This window comes from Lampris incognitus, chromosome 8, assembly GCF_029633865.1.
Source record: "Lampris incognitus isolate fLamInc1 chromosome 8, fLamInc1.hap2, whole genome shotgun sequence".
In the NCBI taxonomy this organism is placed as follows: domain Eukaryota; kingdom Metazoa; phylum Chordata; class Actinopteri; order Lampriformes; family Lampridae; genus Lampris; species Lampris incognitus.
The window spans coordinates 14,568,214-14,594,494 of record NC_079218.1 but is presented as its reverse complement, the minus strand read 5'-3'; the positions used below and the strand labels follow the sequence as shown (position 1 = coordinate 14,594,494).

The window sequence follows — 26,281 nt, the reverse complement described above, 5'->3', positions numbered from 1 at the left end:
AGACTGCTTGATTGAGTCAGGGTTCTCCCAAACTCACCAAATTGTCTTTAAATTGTAGTCAAAACCGTAGGAGACAATTTTACCAGATCTGACGACTTCGTCACGGGCAGTCAAAATTGAATTCGTGCACGGTGCCCTTGGATGACGCATTTCCGTTTCCTGCGGGAAAACAAAACCGTCACCCTCGCGACACAACGCAAAATGCGTGTTGCAGTATCTGGCAGCAGATGGCGCGATATTTCTCTGGCGGCGCAAGCTCGCGTCAAGCGGCACCATCCCTAGTTGCTAGGGAACATTCGCCGGGGTTGATAGGTGGTGGTGGTGGGGGGGGGTGTGACGTCAGCGCGTACGGGGGCACGTTTACGACCCGTCGGAGAAGATAAACAAAAAAGGAAGGAAGCCCTCTCGACGACGCTATCGCGGCAAAACCGGTTCAAATACTTAGCTCCGAGCTAGCCGTCCGATCGACTACATGCATTCCGTCATTGTCTAAATAGTCGACGACAGGTTTTCGCGACCATGGACGACGACGCGATAACATTTCGTATGAGTGCGTTTTCGGAGCAAGGCGGGAGGAAATACATGGAGGATGTTCTCGAGGTGAAAATCGAGTACGAGCCGACGGAGGATTACCTAAATTCGCACAGACACGGAGGGGGGGAGGCGAAAGCGGAGAACGAGCCCACCAAACAGACCGGTGGCGACACACACGGTCACGCCAGTCCCGAATCCGCTCCGGTTTCTGCGGTGTGGGTCGAGAGCTTGTCGGGCACGGACAGCGAGGGCAGCGGTGGCGGGTCAGTATCCGACGAAAAAGTCGCCAGCCACCGCGCTCGTAGGTCCGTAGCGTTTTTCGCCGTCTTCGACGGCCACGGAGGCCGAGAGGCGGCACACTTCGCGCAGGACCATCTGTGGGATCTGCTGAAAAGGCAACGAGGGTTTTGGTCGAAGGATCACGGCGAAGTGTGCGCAGCCCTGCGCAAAGGATTCATTGCCTGCCATCACGCGATGTGGAAAAAGCTACGTAAGTCAAATAGCGTACGGCTGCAAGCACTGTATTCTGTTACAGCTGCATGCTAGGAGGGACACCGTGACACACTTGTTCGTCATGGAAATACTACCGGGAGCCTTCATTTACTGTCATGGCAAGCAACGATACACTGCCCCAGCGTGGTAAAATGATCCGAAGCTGTGCCGGTGTTCACCAAAAATCTGTCACCGGTCAGATTATGTGACCCTTACCCCCAGCATGGTAAAATGATCCGAAGCTGTGCCGGTGTTCACCAAAAATCTGTGACCGGTCAGATTATGCCACCCTTACCCCCAGCATGGTAAAATGATCCGAAGCTCTGCCGGTGTTCACCAAAAATCTGTGACCGGTCAGATTATGTGACCCTTACCCCCAGCATGGTATAATGATCCGAAGCTGTGCCGGTGTTCACCAAAAATCTGTGACCGGTCAGATTATGTGACCCTTACCCCCAGCATGGTATAATGATCCGAAGCTGTGCCGGTGTTCACCAAAATCTGTGACCGGTCAGATTATGTGACCCTTTAACAAAACACTCAGCCAGGAAGCGCCAGTTTAGGTAAGGTTAGGTTTAGGCATTAAACTCGAGATGGTTACATTTAGGTATTGGGTTGGAGACGGTTGATATTAGATGTGGGTTTGGTGTAGTTAAAATTAGGATTAGCAATTTTTGGGGGGGGGGTGACCGAAATAGAGCGTTTTAAAGGCACGGTCACTTAATCTGATGTGACACACATTTTAGTATAACATCCGCCATCCCATGCTGTGTCATCAGCATTTTTGTTGTATCTCAAATTTGAGTTTATTTCCTATCACAGCTGTCAATCAAATGGGTCTTTGGTCAGGTCAAACCTGCTTTTAGACTCGTGAGCTGACAGAAAATATAACAATATAACAATATTTTGCTTCAGCGGTAAAAACAACAGATAGATGAATGAAATTTTGTTCTGGAAATGTTGTGAAGGTGGTCACCAAAATACCCTGAAAGCTTTAACCTGATATGTCTTTATGCATGCTCAATAATCCAGGTAAGAAATTCACAGAAAGTCGAATCAGTTCGTCTGGACACAACGTTTATTGAGAGAGAAACGTTTCGTCCCTCATCTAAGTGACCTCTTCAGTCTCAACTGACTGCAGGTATCCCCACCCTTATAAACTATACAGTGGCATAACGACTGAAAATGATCAGTTTCGTATGCAAATTGCCGTGAGCATTAACTGGTGTTTCAATGGCAATGTGTATTATTAACAGAGGATTTGAGAATGGTAGCAATCACAGCATTGTAAAATGCTGACAGATGTACACAGCGGCTGGGAAAGGGGAGAAATCCCACATTAAACAGGCCCTGGTTAAGTGTATTCATCCTAACTGGGCGTTTATCAAAACCAGGAGGAAGCTCAAACAGTGCACCAGCCGATCGAAGGGAGGGGAAGGACAACAGCTGCCTAAGCGTAAACCAGCGGTGATTCCATATGTGGCGGGAATGTCGGAAAAGTTGAGATGCATATTTTCCAAACACCGCATCTCAGTTGCTTTCAAACCCCAAAACACGCTGCACCAGAAATTGGTCCACCCCAAGGATCAGGTCCCCCAGCACAAACAGCAATATAGTGTACGCTGTTAAGTGTCAGGAGGATTGTGGTGACTTGTACATCGGGGAAACCAAACAGACACTGGCAAAGAGCTAACGCGTCAGGCCAGGACCCCGCAGTCCACCCATCTACAGGCCAGTGGCCACTCTTTCAAGGATCAGGATGTGCACGTCCTTGATAGGGAGGAATGCTGGTTTGAACAGGGAGTCAAAAGAGGCCAGCTATCTGAAGAGGGAATGACCATCCCTGAACCGAGGCGGGAGATGGGGCCTAAGGGCCCTGACACACCAATGTTGGGCTGACGGTGAGCATCTGTGACCCTAGTTTTTGCAGTGTGTCCCACACCATCGGCACTAGTCGGACCCCTGTTGGCAGCTTTTCGACCGATTCGGCATGTTAAATCAGTGGAGCCCGTCAGTGAGAGATCACTCTGATTGGCTGTTCAACTTAGTGAATTGGTGCAGAACGTACATACTTTTTGGCTGTCAGCTGTAGTCTTTGCGGTGTGTTCAAGTGCTACTTTTTGGCCCAGATGGCAGGCAATGTGGGGTGACGCAACAGTCGGGCCTTTGTCGCCGTTAGTCGGTTTGGTGTGTCTTGGCCCTAAGAGTACATCTGTCGCCAACTTATAATGCTGTGATTGCAACTGTTCCCAACTCCATCCATCCATCCATCCATTATCCAAACCGCTTCCCAACTCCTCTGTGAATAATACACATTGCCATTGAAACTCCATTTAATGCTCACGGCAATTTGCACATGAAACTGATTGTTTTCGGTCGTTATGCCACTGTATTGTTTATAAGGGTGGTGATACCTGCAGTCAGTTTAGACTCACTTAGATGAGTGATGAAAGGTTTTTCTCTCAATAAACATGTCCAGATGAACTGATTCAAGTTTCTGTGACTTCCCTGGTTCCAGCAGTCTTTTCCTTGACCATACTAAGATGAAATTGACTGAGGAGAGAGCAGGAATAATCATCATTACAATCTTGCAAAAATGATATTGATTATTTCATACATAATAATACAAATTTACTTATTTTATCTGTTATTTATTTTATCTGTCACTTTTATGTGTTACTTTTATCCATTATTTTACCCCTACTTTTAACTTATTTGTTATATTGTTAAACTGGGCGGCATGGTGGCATAGTGGTTAGCACAGTCGCCTTACAGCAAGAAACTCCTGGGTTTGAGCCATGGGGTAGTCCAACCTTGGGGTTTGTCCCGGGTCGTCCTCTGTGTGGAGTTTGCATGTTCTCCCCATGTCTGTGGGTTTCCTCTGGGTGCTCTGGTTTCCTCACATAGTGCAAAGACATACAGGTCAGGTGAATCAGCCGTACTAAATTCTCCCTAGGTGAGAATGTGTGTGTCGGCCCTGTGATAGTCTGGCGCCCTGTCCAGGGTGTCTCCCTGCCTACTGCCCAATGACTGCTTGGATAGGCTCCAGCATCCCCGTGACCCTGAGAGCAGGATTAGCGGTTTGGATAATGGATGGATAACAATACAAGAATTGTTATTTGCAAAGTTGACAAATGTCAGTATTTTCCCCTAGTTCTTTAAAAGCTAATTTTATGAGCACAACAGTATCTGTCTGATATTGTGGCTATTCTATTTTAATATTCCATCCATCCATTATCCAAACTGCTTATTCTGCTCTCAGGGTCACGGGGATGCTGGGACCTATCCCAGCAGTCATATTTGTATTTTTGAAATACTAGTTTTTCAGTCTAAAAATGATAATTTGATGCTCAGAAAAAAATAGAAAGAGCCTAGTTGGTGGGATTATTTTGCATGGAATTGACTCTCTGGCTCTCGGGTGCTGCCCCAAAAAACCCCACTTGCAGGACTGAGGAATCCATTCGTCATGGTAGTGCAGTAATTGGCCCTCTGTAAACCAAGAACCAAGTCCCTAAGATCAATAATTTTAGCAATGGCTGTTACAAAACAGGCCTAAGGGGTACAAGGAGATATATATATATATATAAAATATTGGGGTTTTTTTCTGAAACTGTCAATGGTGTTGATAAAAGTGCTCAACAAATGAGTAGCGGAATATCAAGATAGATGTAGGAAAAAAAAACTTTTAATGCATAGCAGTACAACCTTGTTTCGTGCATCGTGCACTCATCAGCTGCCAGTGTGATGAATCACATTGGCAGCTGAACACTTTTCCTACCACTGTTTCTTTTAATGAGGTTTTATATCTATATTTATATATATTTATATATATATATATCAACACAGATACAGGGGAAAAAAGTTTTAATACATTGCAGTACAGGCCTGTTTCGTGGAGGCACTCATCAACAAGATCACTCGTCACGCACGAAACAGGCCTGTAATGCAATGTATTAAAACGTTTTTTTTCCCTGTATCTGTGTTGATATTCCGCTTCTCATTAGTTGAGCACTTATAGCAACACCATTGACAGTTTTGGAAAAAAATGCTATACAGACACACACACACACACACACACACATATATATATATATATATATATATATTAGTCAGACAAGCGTCACACAAAGTTGGAACTAGATGTTGGGGATATCCTTGGCATTTAGTATCCAACTTCATCTTAAATTTAGTTAGCAAGTATTTAGTTTTGCACTGCTAGACTGCCTGGCCCATAATGTGCACTCATGTGTGCCCCAAGTATACCAGTTATTTGCTTTCCATCTCCAAGTTTGTCACCACATTTATTAGTTAGAATAAAACTTGTATAGTCATTCAGTTCAGTTACAGGATCATATTGTAAGAAGGAAGAGGGAATGATTCCCCCCCTTGGTCGCCATCTTACAATGGTGTGATTGCAACTATTCCCCAATTCTCTGGGAATAGTAGCCACCGAATTGCAATATTGAATCACAACTAACAGATATTGGTGAGATGATTGATGTAATGATTCCTATGTGTCTGAATGTTTGAATTTGAATTATCTAAGTGTGAACTCAGGGAAGCATACTTATTAAGTTTATTAAACTTATTACTTATAAGCATACACAATCCTTGTGTATATATCTGAAGATTGTTGTGTTGTAGTGTTGTCATTCTATGTTAAGTACACTGAGAGAGCCACAAAACTGGAGTCAAATTCCATGTATATACAAACCTTCATGGCCAATAAACATGATTGTGATTATGTTTTTAGCTTTTGTAATCACAGAAAGTTGAATCAGGTCATTTGGACTCAACGTTTATTGAGAGAAACATTTCATCACTCATCTGAGTGACTTCCTCAGTCTCAACTGACTGCGGATATCCCTACCCTTATTAACAATACAGTGGCATAACGACCAAAAACAACAATCGGTTTCATATGCAAATAGGCGTGACCATTAACTAGAGTTACAATGGCCATGTGTACTATTCAAAAAGGATTTGGAAATGGTTGCAGTCATAGCAATGTAAGATGGTGACAGATGTACTCTTAAACCCTCCGGGTTTAGGGATGGTCGTTCCCTCTTCACATAGATGACCTCTTTGACTCCCCGTTCAAACCACCAGTGTTCCCATCAAGGATGTGCACGTCCTCGAAAGAGTGGCCAGTGGCCTGTAGATGGCTGTAGACTGCATAGTCCTGGCCTGACGCATTAGTTCTTCTATGTTGTGCCATCCTCTTCGCCAGCATCTGTTTGGTTTCCCTGATGTACAAGTCACCGCAATCCTCCCGGCATTAACAGCACACATTATATTGCTCTGTTTGTGCTGGGGGACCTGATCCTTAGGGTGTAACCACAGTGCAGCGAGAAGGATCATAGAAAGATTAGAACAGAATAGCAATTGTTTGTTTCAAACTGTGTAGCGATCACCCAAAGGGAACTGATTATAAAATAATTAAAACAAACCTTAAACAGGTATATTTGGTAAGACAAACTTGATTCTCCAGTTTGGAATCGCCACACTACTTTCTGACACATACGAATAAAGGAGGGATGGGGACATAGAGGAAGAGAAAGCTAGATCTGTTTTGTGACTACTTAGGGACAAAAATAAATCAAGTAGTATTCGTAGCAGAAGGACCCCTGTTTATATTACTTATAATATGCATATTGCAATATTAATGAAGAGAAAGCAGGAGGAAATGTATGTCCTGCCTACTGGGTGGCGATTCAGGGTGCTGAACTGTATGGTCATCCTGTTGGAGCCTCTCCATCTCAAGTCATGAGAGTAGCTTCCTTCTATTGATGTTTAAGCATTAAGCCACTAGCTGCTGCGGAGTCAGTGTGGAAGTAGGTCTCCTACTGGTCCACGGTTCCTACATTCACTTCATTTAGCCCCTCTCCAGGGGTCTGCTGTTATAGTAGCATTCCATCAATTCCAGGTTCTCAGCCCTTGTCCGTGAATGTCTTGTTTCAGTAGCCCATTTCTCATCAGGTTTCCCTGGTTCCTCAACACCTGACGCAGACCTTGTTGACCTGGGCGATGTCTGAGCCAGTATGTCTCTATTCATGTTACTCTCACTCATATCTGAGGTAGCTGGCTTGTATAGCATTAGGAGTCTAAGCCACTGACTCTTACTGGATACTTGTCCCAACCGGGGTTTGAACCGTCAATCTCCAGCATGAAAAGCCGACATTCTTACCAACTGAGCTCTTTTTTATTTTATTTTATTTTCTTAAACAAAATTACAAAGAACTGCACAAACAAGAGAAATGGCGCCACCAAAGAAGGGTTTAAGGGTATTTTTCTGAGGCACCAATTGCATTCTCAAATAGGCACAGCAGAGACCATATCCTGAGGAATCTCAATGGGACAGTGATAAAAGTTCATAAGAGTTTTGGTACTCGTACCAAATGTCTTGAGATGCCTCAGAAAATGGTCTCTGCTGTGCCTTCTTGAGAATGCAATTGGTGTTGTGAGACCATGTGAGGGTGTCTGTGATGTTGAAATGAAGACATCTAAAAATGTCCACAATTTCAACGGATTGATGGAAATAGAAATGTGGTTTTCTCTGATCATTCTAAAGTCAACAATGGTTTCTTTTGTCTTATTAACATTTAGATAGGTTGTTATCATGGCACCATATAGTTAAATTTTCTACTTCCCTCCTATAGGCCCCCTCATCACTGTCACTTATTAGTCCAATCACCATGGTGTCATCTGCAAATTTAATGATGCTGTTGTAATATCAACACAGTTCTGTGTAAACAGACTGTACAATAGGGGACTGAGACAGCAGCCCTGAGGTGTGCCGTTCCTAATAACTAATATGGTGTGGGAGTGCAGGAATGAGGAGACGGAGAAATCGAGTCGAGTCAATCCCGTTTACTCACCACACAAAATGACACCGATACAGCACAATCTCGCATGGCAACCAGCTAACTGCTAGGCTGCTGCAAACATGTCTCCCCCTGGAAACCCTAAGCAGTGCCTACGTCAGCACTCTGAATGTCTGCCTTCAAGGAGCAGCAGCCCCTGGTGAATCTACCCTCATTTGTGTATCACCACAATAGACGAGTATGTTTTATCTCACAATCTGGGGCCTGCCTGTCAGGAAATCAAATAGCCAATTACAGATAAAGTTGCCCAGACCTCTGAGTTTAAACACCAGTTTGGATGATACAATTGTATTAAAAGCAAAACTGTAATCAGTAAACTACAGAACTTATCCAAACCGCTGGTGGGTAGACAGACTTTATTGAGGGGATGGAAAAAGACAGAGGCTCCTTGGTGGGAGTGGGTCATAGAACTTGAAAAAGTGGCCTCATATGAACAACTTTTCCATAAAAAGACTGACAGATGGGACAATTATATCTTGAAATGGGTAAAATGCCAGATCTATATCTCTAACCGATAAATAATGCTGCACTCAATATCTGCATGTTTACTTTTAATAGCTTGTATTAGCCTAAGAGCCTTTGGTATGTTTCGTATATTATTTTTTGTCAATTGTTTTTCTTTCTTTTTTTTCTTCTTTTTCATCTTATATCTATTATTGTTGTTGTTGTTGTTATTATTATTACTTATTTCTGTTTTATTGTTGTTTTTCAGAACTGTTCAGTGTTGAAAGTTTTGGATGTTAAAATTGAAAAATGGCAAAATTTAAATCATAAAAAACAATATTCTGACAGTTTTTTTTCTTTTCATGGTGTACTAAAGCAGTATGCAGAACAAGTGAGATAGCATCATTCACAGATCTATTTATTGGAACAGTAGGCAAACTTTAATGGGTCATGTGTAACAGGAATGTTATATTATATATATATATATATATATATATAGATAGATAGATAGATTATATATATATATGTGTGTGTGTGTGTGTGGTAGATAGATAGATAGTAAAAACCTGAGATAGTTGAGTGTAACATGCCTTGAGGACACAGGAAGGGATGCAGCCTGGGCCAGCAGCTTTACGAGCCTTAATCCTTTTAAAAGTTTACTCACATCAGCCTCTATCAGCTGTAGATATGCTTCATCTGGTGGGCACTGTGCCAAATGATACTTTTGTGGATGGATAACCGGTACTGGATTGTGGATACACTGTAAACATTATTGAGCATGCAAGCTGCCTTCCCACTAGCTATTCAGAGCTGAATTTGAATTTTGCCAATTCTTTAAAATGAGCCAATCAACCTTGCTTTAAAACCAAAACATACACTGTTTTGTTCCATAAATAAGAGAAAAAAAATCCTAAAACCACATTTTTTTTTTTTACTTTTAATGTTTACTGCTCAACTTTACTGTTGAATTTTATTACATTGTCAATAATTTCTTAAACATCGTTTATTTCATGTAGTTTCTTAAACATTCTTTATTCTTTTTTCCCTCCAGAAACAAAGCATTGTTACAGCAATAACCAGTAATTCATGACAAACATGGTCCTTATTCTAAGAAACTATATTAATTGTTACAAAAATCTTAAAATTTTGATCTCCACACTAACCTTTTAAAATATTTCGCAGTTTTAAGACGCTGGATTGTCGAACTCTTTCTAGCTCCATCAGAATTGGCTTTCAACAGTATTGTTAACCTTTTTTTTTTTCTTCCTGTCATTTATCAGCACTTGTACTTTCATCACCATGCACACCCCAAATAATCTTTAGACAAATTGCTCTGACAATGTAAAGCCTTTTCTTTAAATACTGTCTATTTTTCTTTACAGCTGAGTGGCCAAAGACTCTAACTGGCCTGCCCAGTACATCAGGGACCACGGCCAGCGTGATCGTGATTCGGGGTGTTCACATGTATGTTGCCCACGTAGGGGATTCAGCGGTGGTAGTTGGGGTGAAAGACAATGACTCTGATATCACGCTCCAGGCACTTGAAGTAACACAAGACCATAAACCTGAACTTCCCAAAGAAAAAGAGAGGATTGAGCGACTGGGTGGCAGGTAAGTTGGTGGAAATCAGTCTTGACATAATATATAAAAATTTGTGATGTGATCAGGAGTTGAGTCTAATGTGAGATGCTAAATTTTGTTGTTTGTTTTTTTTTTGGGGGGGGGGGCAGAATCAAAATGTAGCATGAGTGGTGGGATTAAAAATATTTTATAACTATTTAGAAATGTAGCAGCGCAAAAACTGACATATTGTGCGCTTTCTTGTCTTTCTCTCATTCAACATTGTGAGTTGTTTTAATTCTAATTCTTACTCAAATCAGGATCCCTCTGCTTGAGCTCATGACTCAACATTTGTATGCTGAGGAAGTGTAGAATAATTAAGATTTCTGAAATTCAAAAGAAAAAAGAAAATCCCCACTCTAACAGCAGTGTATATGGAAATATTGAGGGCTTACTAGTAAGTGTACACTGATATTGGTATTATCCAGACTGGTGTGTGTACTCCATGTTGGAGAGGTTTGTAACCTGCACAGGTTGGAGCGTGGATTGCAGGCGTTTTAAGTTGAATGTGAAAATGTCAAACTTTGTTCAATACCAACATCCAAAATCAAGTACCACAGAAGACTTTAAGGCTCTCAGCAGTGTATTACATACGCTTCAAGCGATAAGAAAGTTTTCTTAGTACATATAACGAAGTTAGCAGACTTAGTTACCGGAGTTGAAATAACAGCCAGCAGCTAAATGCACACCAAAAACTGTAACACGGATAAGCTGACAAGTGATAATGTGGAGGTAATAGAAATAACTCATACTTGCCCAAATGTGTGGCTGTTGCCAATCGGCCTTAACTAGAGCAAAACCAAATTCCCTAAAACTGGCCCTTTAATTTATCATATGAGCTTTTTTTTGCTTTGTTCAGTATGCTAGAAAAGAAAAATCTGAAATATAAAAGAAATGATGACTATAGCAAACGAATTTGAAAGATCAAGATCTCAACTATTCACAATATATGACTAGTAAAAAGTAACTAACAGGCATGCAGACTTGTTACCTTTCGGCAAAATTCTCTGTTTTGAATCCAGAATAGGTCACCTATGTGATTCCTGCAGATCCAGTAAGAAATAATGGGGGGAGGGGGTCGAGAGCCCCCCTACTCAAAGCGACTTCTACAGAAAGACAATGGAGGATGAACGTCTGATGCTGTGGATGTGTGTTTGGATGCGTGTGCATCGACTGTTAACAAAAGGCAGCAGCTAATCAATTCATTAGTCACAGTTCAGCAGGAGCACGAAACTACAGAGAAAAGCATCAACTGAAAACTGAAAAATATCTGCCATTCAGAAAGCCTGAGGTAAGAGGTCAAATTGGAGGAAACAAGCATGATTAGCAAGCTAGCTAACATTGTTAAGGGAGGATGGGAGGTGGACTGCAATCTCTGTAAGAACATCCGGTCAGTAGGAACCACTGACAATCGCCAACGGCAGCAGAGTGCTAGAAAAGCGACGGCAGCAGAGCAAGTATGGCTGCCGACCATCTGGCAGTGCTCAGAAGAGCAAAAGGCAGACGGCTGAAGAGGAGAAGAGGGCAAGGCTGAGGCATACGGCAAAACAGTGAAAGCGGGCCCTTGAGACACTGATCTAGACCAAGAAGAAAAACTAAGGACAGACCCTTCTAGCCCTGCCCCCCCCCCCACCACCACCACCACCACCACCAGTCCTAAAGCATAGAATGCTCTGTAATTTTTCTTTTCACATTTGAACATGGTTTCTGACAGAGCGGATATGGAGAGTAGTAATTTTGAAAATACTTGCAGTTAGTTGTGTACCTGGTGGGGCTGCCCTTTGTTTATTTTCTTTCTAAAGATGAGCATATCATGTGTAAAGGTACATTTGCACTTAATAAATTAATAGTTTGTACTTTATTTTGCTCAATCTTGTAATTCTGTTAGCTTGTGGCCAGCACCATAGTATTCCTAAGACATCAGAAATGAGCATTTAGTAGCTTATTTAAAAAAAAAAAAGAAGAAATCTCTGGTGAGCATACCCCCGGACCCCCCTAGCGGGTGTGTTTTTCTCTGCTCATGCATCCTTTTCACCCCTAACCAGTTTGCATGCTTGAGGTTAAAGTCTAGATACCTGTGAAGTATCTCTAAATATGGAGTTATACTTGTTGGTATAGATGATTATTCTGTAGCCCTATTAATCGATAATTGCTGTTTGGGGTGGGGGGTGGGGAGACACAATCCACTCACTTCTCACAGGGAAAAAGAATTGGGACACTTGTAAACTGAGAACAGTAATGCCACTTATTGATAATGGAGGAGCCATCTTGACTTGTTGGAGGAGCTGATGCACCTCTACAGGAAGTGAAGAGGCCCGTGGTCTTGCGTGAAAGACCTGGCAGCTACAGTGGCTTGCAGATCCTGGAAGTCAACAAGCCACCATGCTCTACCAGCCAAATTTTGTTTTATTAACTGGCCAAACTTGCATTTTCTGTGTGCGGTGTCAATTTGTCACCCTGTCTAATACTAACCCTAACCCTAACCCTAACTCTACCATGGGCCAAAACATTTTACAGATGAAAAATTGTTGCCCAAAATATTGTCTATAACACCTGGAGATTTACCCCGTCCTCTATTCTGTATGCTTGTGCACGCACTTTGCCGGTCAAAGATTTGCCAAGGATTGTACAATTGGATTGAAGACAGTTTAGCATCTTCTTCTTTTTTTTGTGTGTGTGTAAAATAAAAATTCTTGATTCCTGCCATCTGCTTGACAAAACCATTGTTAGTCTCAGGTGACAGTGATAAAACACCTACGTAAGAAGAAAAAAAAGTATGGCAACGGATTGAATGAGAGACTTTCTTGTAAGAGATTCACAAGAATTAATGTGGTTTTTGTTTTTTGGCCAATTTATGCATTTGGGCATTTCATACAGATCTCTTACATGGATAGGGAGTGTTCAGAGAATCAGGAAGGAAAACTGATTTGACTTGTCTCTCACCATTTATTGTTGACACTCCGCGGAATAATATTGTGACGTTTTTTTACATTTTGGCCATTTACAGTTTTCAACAGACTTAATGTCATGCAAGAATCTTGGACCTATCATATTATTCATGAGGCACTTTTTTTTTTTTTTTTTATGTGGTTTTAAGTATGGCCACTCAGACAGCAACCCTAGGAAAGCTGAAATAATGCTCATGGCCCCTTTAAGGCTTACGTTTTTATTTAGGTTTTTTTTTTTTTAATGCTTCTTTCAATTTAGTGTCATGAAGAAGTCTGGGGTGAACCGTGTTGTGTGGAAGCGACCCAGACTGACCCACAATGGTCCGGTAAGGAGGAGCACTGTAATTGACCAGATCCCCTTCCTGGCTGTGGCCCGAGCCCTAGGTAAGAAGAGAGTGTCTCTGTGGCTTGGATTGCTCATCACAGAATCAGACTCTACTGAGCATGAGCGACCAAATTGTTGCTCACGCAATAGTATTCTCTTATCTGTGTGTTTGGAAGGTGATCTCTGGAGCTATGACTTCTACAGTGGGGAGTTTGTGGTTTCCCCAGAGCCTGATACCACCGTGCTAACCCTTGATCCTAAGCGGCATCGCTACATTATCCTCGGCAGTGATGGACTGTGGAACATGATGCCGCCCAAAGATGCTGTTAATATGTGTAATAGCCATGACAAAATGGTGGTACGTGATTCTTAAAATTTCTTGACAGCTAAAACATCTACCTAGTACAATGCTCGCCATTTAACATCTGAATCTGAGGTAGGGCTGCATAATTTATTGTGTTGCAAACTTTCTGTGCAATAGTTTTGGCTTACGAAATATATAATTATAGCATATTTGTATTTCAGCAGCACTGAAATATAATTTCCTTTAGAAATAGCAACAATAGTTTAAAAAAAAGTCATGATTATGAGCAAATATAATAAGTGGAATGCCATAATTTTGCCCCCCCCCCCGTCCATATCATGCTAAATAATTAGGATTACAGTCTTGGTCATAACAGTACAGTCCTAGTTTGATTCTATGTTGAACGGGTTTTGCAAGATTGTAATTACAGTAAGGTTTGAAACTCATGACAACATAATTGTCCTTCTGCTGTTTGACTCCTCTGTTTGGCTCAAAGGGACCAAAGGGAATGTCATGTGCCACTCGGTTGGGATGCACAGCCCTATTATTTTGGAAACAACGCATGCTTCGGGCAGACAACACAACAGTTATTGTTCTGGCGCTACAGGAGCGCGGGGGCCCACCTATTCCTATGCATCGAGATGAAATTGTCGTGGATATGGCAATGGGAATTGACCACATTCCCAACCCGGGAACTCCTTACAACACATGTAAGATTGTACAGGTCAGTGCCACCACTCTGTTGTATTTTCCTATCGGGAGACCTCCTCAGGCTCAAACCATATTGCACGTGAACAAATATTTTTACATACACATTGATATATTTGGAATTTTACAATGGAAATGAGGATGCTTTTTGTGCTGGAAAAATATGCTACTTGTGTTTTGGATTATTCAGTGTATTGTGCATTTTTATATTTGTCCTATTTTTATTTTTTGTTATTTTGGTTTCCAATTTACTGCAGTTAGAATATAAACATAATCCAGGCCAGTTTCATCAGTTTCTCAGACATGCACGTAGCTGTTGACAGAGGGACACACCAGTGATTGACTTGAGTGGATCATGGGGTTTACAAAGTTACTTTTTGTTTTCGGGACAGAATACTTGGGTAACGGGCCAACAGGCGGAGGAGGAGGATGGCATGTTTTATGAAGAGGATGAGATATATGAAGAAGAACATGAGGAATGGACATGCCTGGAGTGGTAGTGAGGTGACTGCTTAGTAAATGAAAATGTATCAGCGTGTCAGTAACATGGCCAGCCAATGAGAAACCTCATGAGAAAATCCAATAAGCTACATGTTTACGAGGACAGACCCCTCAACACATTTGTGTGATAAAGTTTGTTGAATTAGACATAAAAAAAATACCGTAATAGTCAATTACAGGTTGTTACAGTGTCATTTATATGTGATCATACTTTTTAGTTGTTGCACTAATTGCAGAAGTCCACTCTAATTCATTTTCTATCGCCCCCCCAAAAAAATATATTAATTAAACTTCAGTTGGAATCTGTTTTCAAATATGTTAACATTTGCTCTTTTAATACTCCACTTATTCATGAAAGATAGATAAACCTATTGACAACTCAACAACTGGCCTAAAAGTTAAATGGAATCATTTTAAGTGACACCTGATACCTTCCACTTAAAAAAAAAGTCTGGTTTCAGCATGCTGTTTCATAAGTAAGGTGAAGAGAAGGACTAACACTGAATTATTTATTGACTATTATTACTATTTAATCCAACCCAGAAAAATTGTATTAAAAATCACAGTACTATCACAGCTCTACACTCAATATAATACAATACAATACAGGATATATAATATTTATATACAATGATCCATATTTTTATGACAGCTTACCTAACCAGTCTCTATGACTTTTTTTGTTTTGGTTTGTTTTTGGGGGGCTTATTCAATGAAATCACTATAGTTGGATAGCTAGCTTTATTAACACATGATCACATTAATGTTGGCTAGCTGACAGCTGTCATGAGGTGAGGAAAGTTTTGTTGCTGGATAACACCCAACGTTTACACTGCTTACTTTAGTAGAGGTAAAAATCTCCACTTCATAAGAGTTTTGTTTGCAATACACATATAGCCTTGTGCGTTTTTGTACAAAAGCATGCAAGGTGTTTATAAAACTTCCAGTTTGAACTTGACCTTTTAGCAGGCGTGTCATTGTGCTCCACACATAACACAGTTCTATGTGTTTTTGAATTTGTCATTAAATAGGAAAAGGGAAATGGGTAGTGTTGCTGTTAAGGGATTTTTCTCTCATGAGGCAGTATGCTGATAACGTACACTGGTTATCTATTTCCTGTTAATGACTGGAATGTTCAGTTGTCTGTTGTCCTTGTCCTTTGTCCATCTTGTTATCACTTGTTTCATACGCTCAGAACTACAGTGAGAGAGAGTGGCTGAAGACCAAGTGTTTATTTATGTGTGCATATGGATATATATGTGTGTGTATGTGTGTGCATATCTTCTTCTTTCGGCTTGTTCCCTGTTTCCCAGGGGTCGCCCCAACAGATTTGATAGTTTCCATCGGTACCCTGTGAGGGCACAACACCGATGATGGTCGTTGTTAACCTGGGCCTTGACCGGTCCGGTATGGTCTTGTCAATCCACATGATGATTTGGCAAAATGTTACCTTGGATGTCCTTCCTGACACAACCACTAACCCTATGGACGGGGGCATAGGTAAAATGCTGGATGCCATCCCAGTATTCGTGGACTTGTGCCCATGCCTTTCACCATATATATTCATTTATTTATTTAATCTCCCTCTCACCCCTTTTTTGGGTAGTGTGTGTCTTCCTCAAGCTCGGATCCTCTACCAGAGGCCTGGGAGTTTGAGGGTTCTGCGCAGTATCTTAGCTGTTCCTAGGACCTTACTCTTCTGGACAGAGACCTCAGATGTTGTTCCTGGAATCTGCTGGAGCCACTCTCCCAGTTCGTGGGGGGTCACAGCCCCTGGTGCTCCTATACCACTGGGACTACTGTGGAGTTCACCTTCCACATCCAATCTAGTTCTTCCTTCAGCCCTTTGTATTTCTTTAGCTTCTCATGCTCTTTCTTCCGGATGTTGCTGTCAGTTGGAATTGCTACATCGATCACAACTGCTGTCTTCTGTTCCTTGTCGACCCTCACGATGGTTAGCCAGCACCTGCTTGTTAGTCTGGAACTTGAAGTTCCACAGGATCTTAGATCTGTCATTCTCAACCACCTTTGGCTGTGTCTCCCATTTAGACTTGGGGACTTCCAGTGTGTATTCAGTACAGATGTTCCTGTACACTATCCCAGCCATTTGGTTATGCCTTTCCGTGTAGGCTTTTCCAGCTAGCATTTTATACCCTGCTAATAAATGCTGGACTGTCTCAGAGGTGTCTTTGTACAGCCTGCATCTTGGGTCTTGTCTGGTGTGGTAGACCCCTGCCTCAACCATCTGGTGCTGAGTACCTGTTCTTCTGCTGCTATTATCAGAGCCTCTGTGCTGTCCTTCTGTCCAGCCCCCCCCCTTTCTCCCCAACTGCACCCGGCCAATCACCCCACTCCTCTGAGCCGTCCCGGTCGCTGTTCCACCTCCTCTGCCAATCCGGGGGAGGGCTGCAGACAGCCACATGCTTCCTCTGATACATGTGGAGTCGCCAGCTGCTTCTTTTCACCTGACAGTGAGGAGTTTTGTCAGGGGGACATAGCGTGTGGGAGGATCACACTATTCCCCCCAGTTCCCCCTCCCCCCCAAACAGGTGCCCCGATTGACCAAACGAGGCACTAGTGCAGTGACCAGGACACATACCCACATCTGGCTTCCCACCCGCAGACACGGCAAATTGTGTCTGTAGGGACACCCGACCAAACCAGAGGCAACTTGGGGATTCGAACCAGTGATTCCCATGTTGTTAGGCAACGGAATAGACCGCTACGCTACCCAGATGCCCCAGTCCAGCCTTTTCGAAACCACTGGTAGGAGTTCTCTATCAGCGCCGTCTTCTATCTGTCGATGGTGCATCCCATGGAGGGGTTCCATGATACCTCCTCTTCTTCCTTCTCCCCACTGTGTCTTCTGCTGTCTGAGGTACTCACTCAGCAGTTCGTCCTGGGAGTCCCTATTTCTGATGTGCTCATTGATTTTTCCTTGTTTCATCCTGGATAGTGGCTCTGACACTCACTAACCCTTGACCCCCATCTTTTCGCTTATCGTACAGTCTCAGGCTGCTGAACTTCGGGTGGAACCCTCTGTCCATTTTAAGGAGTTTCCATGTCCTGACATCTGTGGCCTTTACCTCCTCCTTTGGCCAGCTTATTATTCTAGCTGGGTAACTGATGACTGGTAGGGCATGTGTGTTGATGGCTTGGATATTATTTTTCCCATTGAGCTAGCTCCTCAGGACCTGCCTCACTCTCTGGAGGTATTTGACTGTAGCTGACCTCCTTGTTGCCTCCTCGTGGTTTCCATTTGCCTGTGGGATACCCAGGTACTTGTAACTCTCCCGTACGTCTATTATCCTGCCATCTGGTAATTCAACCCCTTCAGTCCTAACCACCTTTTCTTTTTATGCTTCCATTCGACCATATTTTTCCAGTCCGAATGACATCCTGATGTTGTTGCTGTAGATCCTGGTGAGGTGGATCAGTGAGTCAATGCCTTGCTCATTCCTGATAGTAACTCCATGTTTGAACCTGTATCCATATCCATTCTTTGTGATGGTCTGGCTGAGGTGGTTCAGGCCTACACAGCAGCGGGGATAGTGCATCACCTTGGCATATGCCACATTTGATGGTTACCTGTGTGATTGTCTCCAACTCACTTGACAATTGAGTTGACAGTTGTTTTGAGTTTTTCACTGCTGCGTTGAGTTCTGTGTGTGTGTGTGTGTGTGTGTGTGTGTGTGTGTGTGTGTGTGTGTGTGTGTGTGTGTGTGTGTGTGTGTGTGTGTGTGTGTGTGGATAGCCAAAACATTAAAACCACTGACAGGTAAGTGAATAACATCGATTATCTCATTACATTGGCACCTGTCAAGGGGTGGGACACAGAAGTGAACAGTCAGTTCTTGAAGTTGATGTATTAGAAGCAGGACAACTGGGCAAGCGTAAGGATCTGAGCAACTTTGACAAGGGACAAATCGGAGCATCTTCAAAAAAGCCGGTCTTGTGGGGTGTTCTGGTATGCAGGGGTCAGTACCTACCAAAAGTGGTCCAAGGAAGGACAACCGGTGAACCAGTGACAGGGTCATGGGCACCTAAGGCTCATTGATGCGCATGGGGAGAGAAGGCTAGCCCATCTGGTCTGATCCCACAAAAGAGGTCCTTTAGCTCATATTGATGAAAAAGTTAATGCTGGCTATGATAGACGGGTGTCAGAACACAGTGCATCACAGCTTGCTGCGTATGGGGCTGCATAGTCACAGACCAGTCAGAGGGCCCATGATGAGCCCTGTCCACTGCTGAAGGTGCCTACAATGGGCACATGAGCATCAGAACTGGACCATGAAGCAATGGAAGAAGATGGCCTGGTCTGATGAATCATGTTTTCTTTTACATCATGTGGAAAGCTGGTTGCATGTGCATCATTTACCTGGGGAAGAGCTGGCACCAGGATGCACTATGGGAAGAAGGCAAGCCAACAAAGGCAGTATGTAGCCGAGTAGCCAAGGATGCACCCATGGAGGCGGAAGGTGAGAACGAGACTGAGGAGACCGGCAGCAACATGGACAGTAAGCCAAGAAAGAAGGATGGAGGAAAGGAGGAGGATGACGCGGCAGTGAGAGTGAAAGAAGAGAAGAAAAACAGAGGGGAAGCAGGGGAGACCACTAGGGTGAGGAAGGGATGGGGAGATTGGGTTATTTTGGACATTACAGTGAGGAGAATAAACATGAAAAGCTGGCTACAAATAGAAAAAGCCCACTGGGGAGGAAATCTGCTAGAATACAAAGGAAAGTGAAAAAAGATAGCTTAGATAGTTAAGAGTTTATTAATGGATTTTTGGAGAGGAGCACTTTTATTGTGATTGGGGAAGGCGGGAAGGTGATGTTGGATTTTGGTTAAATAGTGTAGTGTGTGTGGGGTATAGAAGCTTTGTGTTTTGAGTTCTTTGATTTGGGTGGGGGGTCTGTAGGCTGGAAGCCATGCCAAAGCCAACAGGTCGCCTCCCCATTGCCTTCTGTGTTTTGATTTTTAATTCTTATCCTTTTTTGATGCAGTAGAGTTTGATGTGTTGGACATCTTCCATTTCAATATTGGTTAAGATTAAAAAAAGAAAAGAAAATGACGTCCGCCCAAGATGCGAAAGGTCCTCGGTTCGAAACCGGGCAGGAATATTAACTTTTTCCAATGAAATCGGTCGAAAGAAAGAGAGGAACATTCTAATATATTATATTGTGTTATATATTAAGTCATACAGCATGTAATGGCTGTATCGTACCTGATGTGTTCTTATGAGTCAACATATTGTAACAGTTTGAGTGACATGTTAGTTTTTAGTTTTTATGTTACGAGTGTCACTGTGTTAAATGCAGCTGTGTTGCCATGTTGTTTGTACAAGAGGCAGTATGATGCTCAGGGCAATTTTCTGCTGGGAAACCTTGGGCTCTGGCATTCATGTGGATGTTACTTCGACACATACCACCTACCAAAACATCTTTGCAGATCAAGTACACCCTCTTCCCTGATGGCAGCGGCCTCCTTCAGCAGGATAATGCACCCTGCCACACTGCCAAAATTGTCCAGGAATGGTTTGAGGAACGTGATACAGTTCAAGGTGATGCCTTGGCCTCCACACTCCCCCAGATCTCAATCCAATTGAGCACCTGTGGGATGTGTTCGAAAAACGAGTCCGATCCATAGAGGCCCCACCTCGCGACTTAAAGGATTTGCTGATAACATCTTGGTGCCAGATACCAGAGGAAACCTTCAGAGGTCTTGTGAAGTCCATGCCTCAACGGGTCAGAGCTGCTTTGGCACACGAGGGAGACCTACACAATGTTAGGCAGGAGGTTTTAATGCTTTGGCTAATCAGTGTGTGTGTGTGTGTTCTCTATAATCTTGTAATTAATTAGACAGGGAACTGTCATTTTTTGGAGAGGGACACTCCTTGACCTTCCTCACTTGTCTCTGTAATTAAGTGGGGTTTGAATTACATATTAATATTACGGAAAAAAAGATGCACCTACTTGACTCTTTTTCCAGTTTGTCAGTTTTAATTAGTCTATATTTCCTGTTGAGATGTAAATAGGCATATCTGATGACGGTCACATAACTGCACTTGCTTCCTGTTCACTATCTACAATGTTATGCGAGCATGCAACCTGCCTAAGAGCGTTGGTCAACTCATTAAACCTTGCATAATCCAAATTTGTTTTCCTGATTATATCTTTCTTCTTGCACAATATATTTATAGCATTCATCCGAATATATGGTTTGCGCTTTGATCTGCATTAATAAAGTGTCGAATTTAATGTCACATCTTTTGATTCTGAAAGACACAAGACAGAGTCAACAATTGTTTGATTTTCTTTATCCCAGCAGAGTGGTGCAGTGAAGGTGTCATCCCCATTCGGTGTGTGTCCTTGGGCTCTAGAGCGGAGGAATGGAGAGAGTAGAGCTGTGTTCTGTCATCCCTCGCAGCTGATGCCACCTGATGTTGATACCCAGTGGGCCACTCCACCTCCCCCTGACAGTTCCACGAGTTTCTGTGAGAATGAAGAGTCAAGGACTCCAGCAGACTCCCCTACGCATCCCCCTCAGCTGAAGCGGCCTCGTCAGTCTCCGTATTGCGCCCATGAACGTAGAACTCCTCACCGTCCTCTCAACCAGTCCCCCGACAGACGATCGCCTCCCAGGACACCTCATACCCGAGCTCAAAGGGAACGATCCCGGCAGGGGGGTCCTGGAAAGAGACAGAGAAACTCCTCTACTGTGCCCAGTATCCTACCACAGCACCGCAAAGCTGCCTTGTGTGGGTGCTGAATCTTGTGTTGCAGAAAAGGAGCGCTTACCATGAGACTAGTGCTATGATCCGCATCATTTTGCCTAAAACACATCATATCCTGTCAACTTTGCTCACATACTAGGAATGCCACAGGGCTGTTCGTAAATTACGTAAACTTTGATAGGAACTCCTTTTCCTCTTTGTAAATATGCGAGAATGTAAATGTGTTGTTGTCTTTGCTCTACTTTTTTTTTATTTTTTAACATTAGCTCGTTTTAATTGTGTATATTTTTAGCCCCTTTGCCCCTTTTAATGTTAGTTTTTAGGGATCAGATATTAAAGATTTTAAAAATATTCAATCTACTGTCTATTTTCATACCTATAATTCTGTACAGTATATCCAAAGGACTTATTTTCAAGATCTTGACTCACTACAACCTGAAACGGCTTCAGGTCACCAGTTAATGTCCAGTTGTGATGCACACAATCTTTGGAGCTTCATTAGATTTAACCTTGAATGGAAAAAAAAAGCCCGCGTGGGAGTCGAGGATCATCTTGTGTAACTGTACTGTGGTACAATGAAAAAAGGGATGCCTTGGCGTTGAGCAAGATGTCCTCATCTTTCGGCGAATAGTGTTTTTAAATGTTGATGGTACATTTCCGGCTGAGGGAGAAGCCCGTGGCATTGATTGCACTGCAGAAAATGAATAATGGATGCCAAATTAAGGAAGAAGAAAAATTAATGGCCTGCGGAGAGAATGATGTGACGAACACTGACATTTTTTGTCTTGTTTTCTTTGGGTCTTTCCCAATGGCCATCTGAACACATGATGATTACACACTAATATGAATAATTAGTTTATCATTTGTGTTAGCTGGCCAAAGGACATCAGTTTGGCTCCTTAGTTGTAATTTTGCGGAGCAGCCGCCTCACTGCTGCTCAAGGGAACTGCAGTCATCATGCCGCCCACGTTATAAATCGGCCTTTGGAAAGCATTGTTTGAAAAGAAGCCAACATTTTATTTTCTTTATTGGCCGAATACTGGAGAAATACCTGAGAAACTCACCGACCTTCAAAAAAGGAGTATTTAGACAGCGGCATAGACTGTCCTACACTTCCAATACACTTGTTTTTCTTTGTATTCCACATCATTTTAATCTCATGTCATTCAGCTGTGTATTTGGTATCTCCGTGTAGTGTCTTTCTGTTTGTTACGCCATACCTCCATAGCCCTTGTTTGCTGGGTATATGTACACATAACTTCATGACCACTGGAGCGTGTCCAGTAGATTCCCAGCTTGTGGTAGATGATAATCAAATTCCTAAGTGAGTATAGTTTAAATTAATGTTAATATGGAATCTCATTTTTAAGTTAATTATTTTGCCTTGTTTGTACATCATGTGGTCTTAACGGCTTTTGCATAAAAGAACCAAAAGTATTTATCACATGTCCCCGAATAGGGATCTGAAATATGCCGATACGCTGTGTGCCCCCTGTCGATAATGGATCATGTACTCGCAGTTCTGTAGTACAACAAATCTGCTTGTCATAAAGTAACAATATTGTACCATTAACACTGATGAAAATTAATCCTATTATTGTTTATCAGTGGTTTTAAAGGGTGGTTTGTCTTTATTTTTGATGTACAGTACATTATGCAACAGTAAAGTTTGTACAGTACATGAATATGCAAAATCACCTAATGATTTTAAACTCAAGTCTGGCATGCTCAGATCTTACGTGTGTGTTGTGATGTGTCCAGAGGTGATAACTGTTACCAGAGGTGTGTTGTTTTGACAGTTACATCTGAATTTCTGGTATTACATCCACTACACCCAATTTCATGTCTAACTGTAATAAATAACTACATGCTTTGGAAGTGACTGGATATATGTGTGTTGTAATGAATTTTCATTTTCCGTACAGCTCAGTCACGTTCTTGGTTACTGTTTGTTGAACTACTTTGTGACAAAGTGTCATGAGCTGGTGTGTTTACTCATTGTGACTGAGATTATTATTATTATTATTTCATTTTTTTGCTGTTTATTTAACAAACTGGATAGATGTGACACAGTAGTGCTGAATATTGCTCATAGAATATAGAGTTACGCTGAAATATATACCGGCAAAGCTGTAGTAACGTGTATCCAGTAGATGGCAGTAACATAAAGGTATTAAAACAGCTATAAATTTGTATTTGCAATCCACTCCATTACAACGTCACGTAGTTTGGTATGTTTTGTAAGAACTGGTGAGATCTTGTTTAAAGTTTCAAGTATATTTGTCATGTATGAGATGCAGTTTTGCACGTATTCTTATAATGAAATGCTTGTGTTGCTGGCTCAATACACAAGTGGGAAATAAAAGTACTTAGAAGTCAAGAAGTACAAGAACGGGATACGTGTAAAAACTGCCAGCACAGACTTTGGATGCAGTTTGTTGGACATTGTGCTACTGCAGATATATATATATATATATATATATATATATATATATATATATGTATGTATACTGGCATAATGTCTATAGATAGGGTATAGTACAAACCTGGCATTTTATCCTAGCTATGAGAAATGGTGATTATTATTTTTACCCAGTACTTGACTAGCGGTGACCGTGCCACAACAATGTGAGTTTACAGGTTTAATGAGGAGAGGAAGTGTTGGATGATAATGGGGATGGATGATGGAAGTGAGGGTGAGGATGGATGTGGAGGTTGTCCAACTAGGCTGGTCTGGGACATCTTGACATACGGTGGGTGGGGGGGGGGTTGAGGGGTGAGGTTTCCGCTTCAGGTGATGGTTTTCCTGAGCCAACCATGAATGAATGGATGATGATTTGTTTTGAACATGTAAATAAGCAGGATGTAACAGACAGATAAGACGTTGTCAGCAATGATCAACAAATCCAGACAGCAAACTCAGCGAACAAACCTCCGTATGCATCAGATTATTTGTTACATGTTGGCCTACTCTTAAGTTAATTCAGCTACTATACATTACAAACTCAACTCCCACTGTACTGTATGGTTCACATTCAATGCAAGTTGTAGTGCACAACACAAACTCAACTACTGTGAATGATAGGAGAACAAAAAAAAACATGAGAAAAAAAAGAAATTGCATCCAAATGTCACCCCTTGGACTCACCACCTGTGGGGATGAGCAATGGGGTAGGGTGCAATGCAGGCCGGGTGGCAGGCAAAGGCGGGGACCGCGGCATGCTGACTTCCGGCGTCGCAGACTGGTCCAAGAGGACCAACTGGGAGGAGACCCCGGGGTAGACCATGCTGGCCTGGGAACGCCTTGGGATTCCCCAGGAGGAGCTGGAGGGGGTTGCTGGGGAGAGGGACGTCTGGAGTGCCCTACTTAGCTTGCTGCCACCACAACCCGGCCCGGAGAGGCGGCTGATGATGAGAGAGAAAGAGAGCGATCCTAATGTCATGTACCAAGAATAAACCGATCTCAAAGTACAACCCAAATATCCACACGGTGTCAATGCAAGAAAAATGAAAAAAAAAAAGTAATAAGAAATGTTTAGAGATAAATAAAGCTTAGACAGTTAACACAACTCTTTTATCATCGCTCTACCACTTGATAATCAGCCCTTTATACTTCTTCTTGAATCAGTCCTTTGTACTTCTTTTTGTTCTTCTTCTTCTACTACTGTACCCCAGATGGTGCCTGAAAAGAGGATAGAAAGAAAGGGGGAAAGAGGGGATGAAGAATATGAAGAAGGATAGGTAGGGTGAGGGATGAGGGGATAAATGGATGTGAAGAGGGATGGGTGGGGTGGGGGGTGGGGGGGTGAGGTAGGAGGGTGAATGCAAGAGAGGGAGGGTAGGGGTCGAGAGAACGGAGACAAACAGTGCTGGACGAGTTGACCAGGTATAAGTAGGCTTGCCAAGTGGTTTGAGACGTGGCCCTGCTCCCGAACCTTAGTTAAGAAGTTCACTTCATTTCACTAGCAAGGACCGTGCCGTAACAATGTGAGTTCACAGGTTTAACGAGAAGAGGAAGTGTTAGATGATGGAAGTGAGGGTGAGGATGAATGTGGAGGTTGATTGGGCCTGTCTGAGACATCTTGATGTATGGTGGCTGGGGAGAAGGTGATTCAGGGTGGGGGTACCATCTCAGGTGATGGTTTTCCCAAGGCCAACTATGTACCCCCCCCAAAAAAAGTCGGATTAGATGGAGCTGAGGTGACGGAGGTCATTGAGATTTGCGGGCGTAAGAACAATATGCCTGAGATGACCAGCGACCGAGAGCTTGAATTGTTTGGTCCGAGATGTCCAGTCAGGCTGCTGTGGAAGCCGCAGGGATGGATAGACTAGTGTTCTGGAGGTATGGCGGAGATGCAAAGAATTAGTCAGAAATATTTGTTAAACCATAATCTGGTGGCCATTTTCCTGGTTTCAATAAGAAAGAGTGGGTGTTGAAATTCAAGATTTAGTTTGTCGTCATTTCTGTCCAGATCCCAGCTCATGTTTTATGTGTTTTTCATATTTCCCAGTGTTTCCTGTTTTATCTTGGTATTGTAAACTACTAATAAGACAAGTTAGCCCCTAGCTAACGGGTCTGACCCTTTAGCCGAGCGGTTAGTGATGTCGCCTTGTGGTGCAGTACACCACGTATCGAATCCCGCACCGGGCAAGAAAATAACCGGTTACATTGGTGGCAGCGGTGGGATCCGGAAGTGTGCAGATCCTCAGAAGTCTCTTCGGAGCGCGGGAATAACAAAACGCGAGGGCGCGCTTCCGGGGAGGGTGACGACTGTAAACTACTAATAA

At 42.7% G+C, this 26,281-nt stretch overlaps 1 protein-coding gene across 2 annotated transcripts; it reads left to right on the top strand.

Annotated features, from left to right (window-relative positions):
* Positions 1-384: 384 nt before the first annotated feature.
* Positions 385-23,627, top strand: LOC130116981 (protein phosphatase 1D-like). Of its 2 annotated transcripts, none has more exons than XM_056285098.1 (7): positions 385-1,024; positions 9,737-9,965; positions 13,182-13,306; positions 13,424-13,605; positions 14,048-14,275; positions 14,652-14,763; positions 21,088-23,627. In XM_056285098.1, the coding sequence occupies exons 1-6, from the start codon at positions 520-522 to the stop codon at positions 14,757-14,759; spliced, it is 1,377 nt and encodes a 458-aa protein (XP_056141073.1). In that variant the 5' UTR covers positions 385-519; the 3' UTR covers positions 14,760-14,763; positions 21,088-23,627. The 2 variants fall into 2 exon arrangements, with proteins under 2 accessions (XP_056141073.1, XP_056141074.1); XM_056285099.1 differs by having other exon boundaries at positions 21,085-23,627.
* Positions 23,628-26,281: the final 2,654 nt, after the last annotated feature.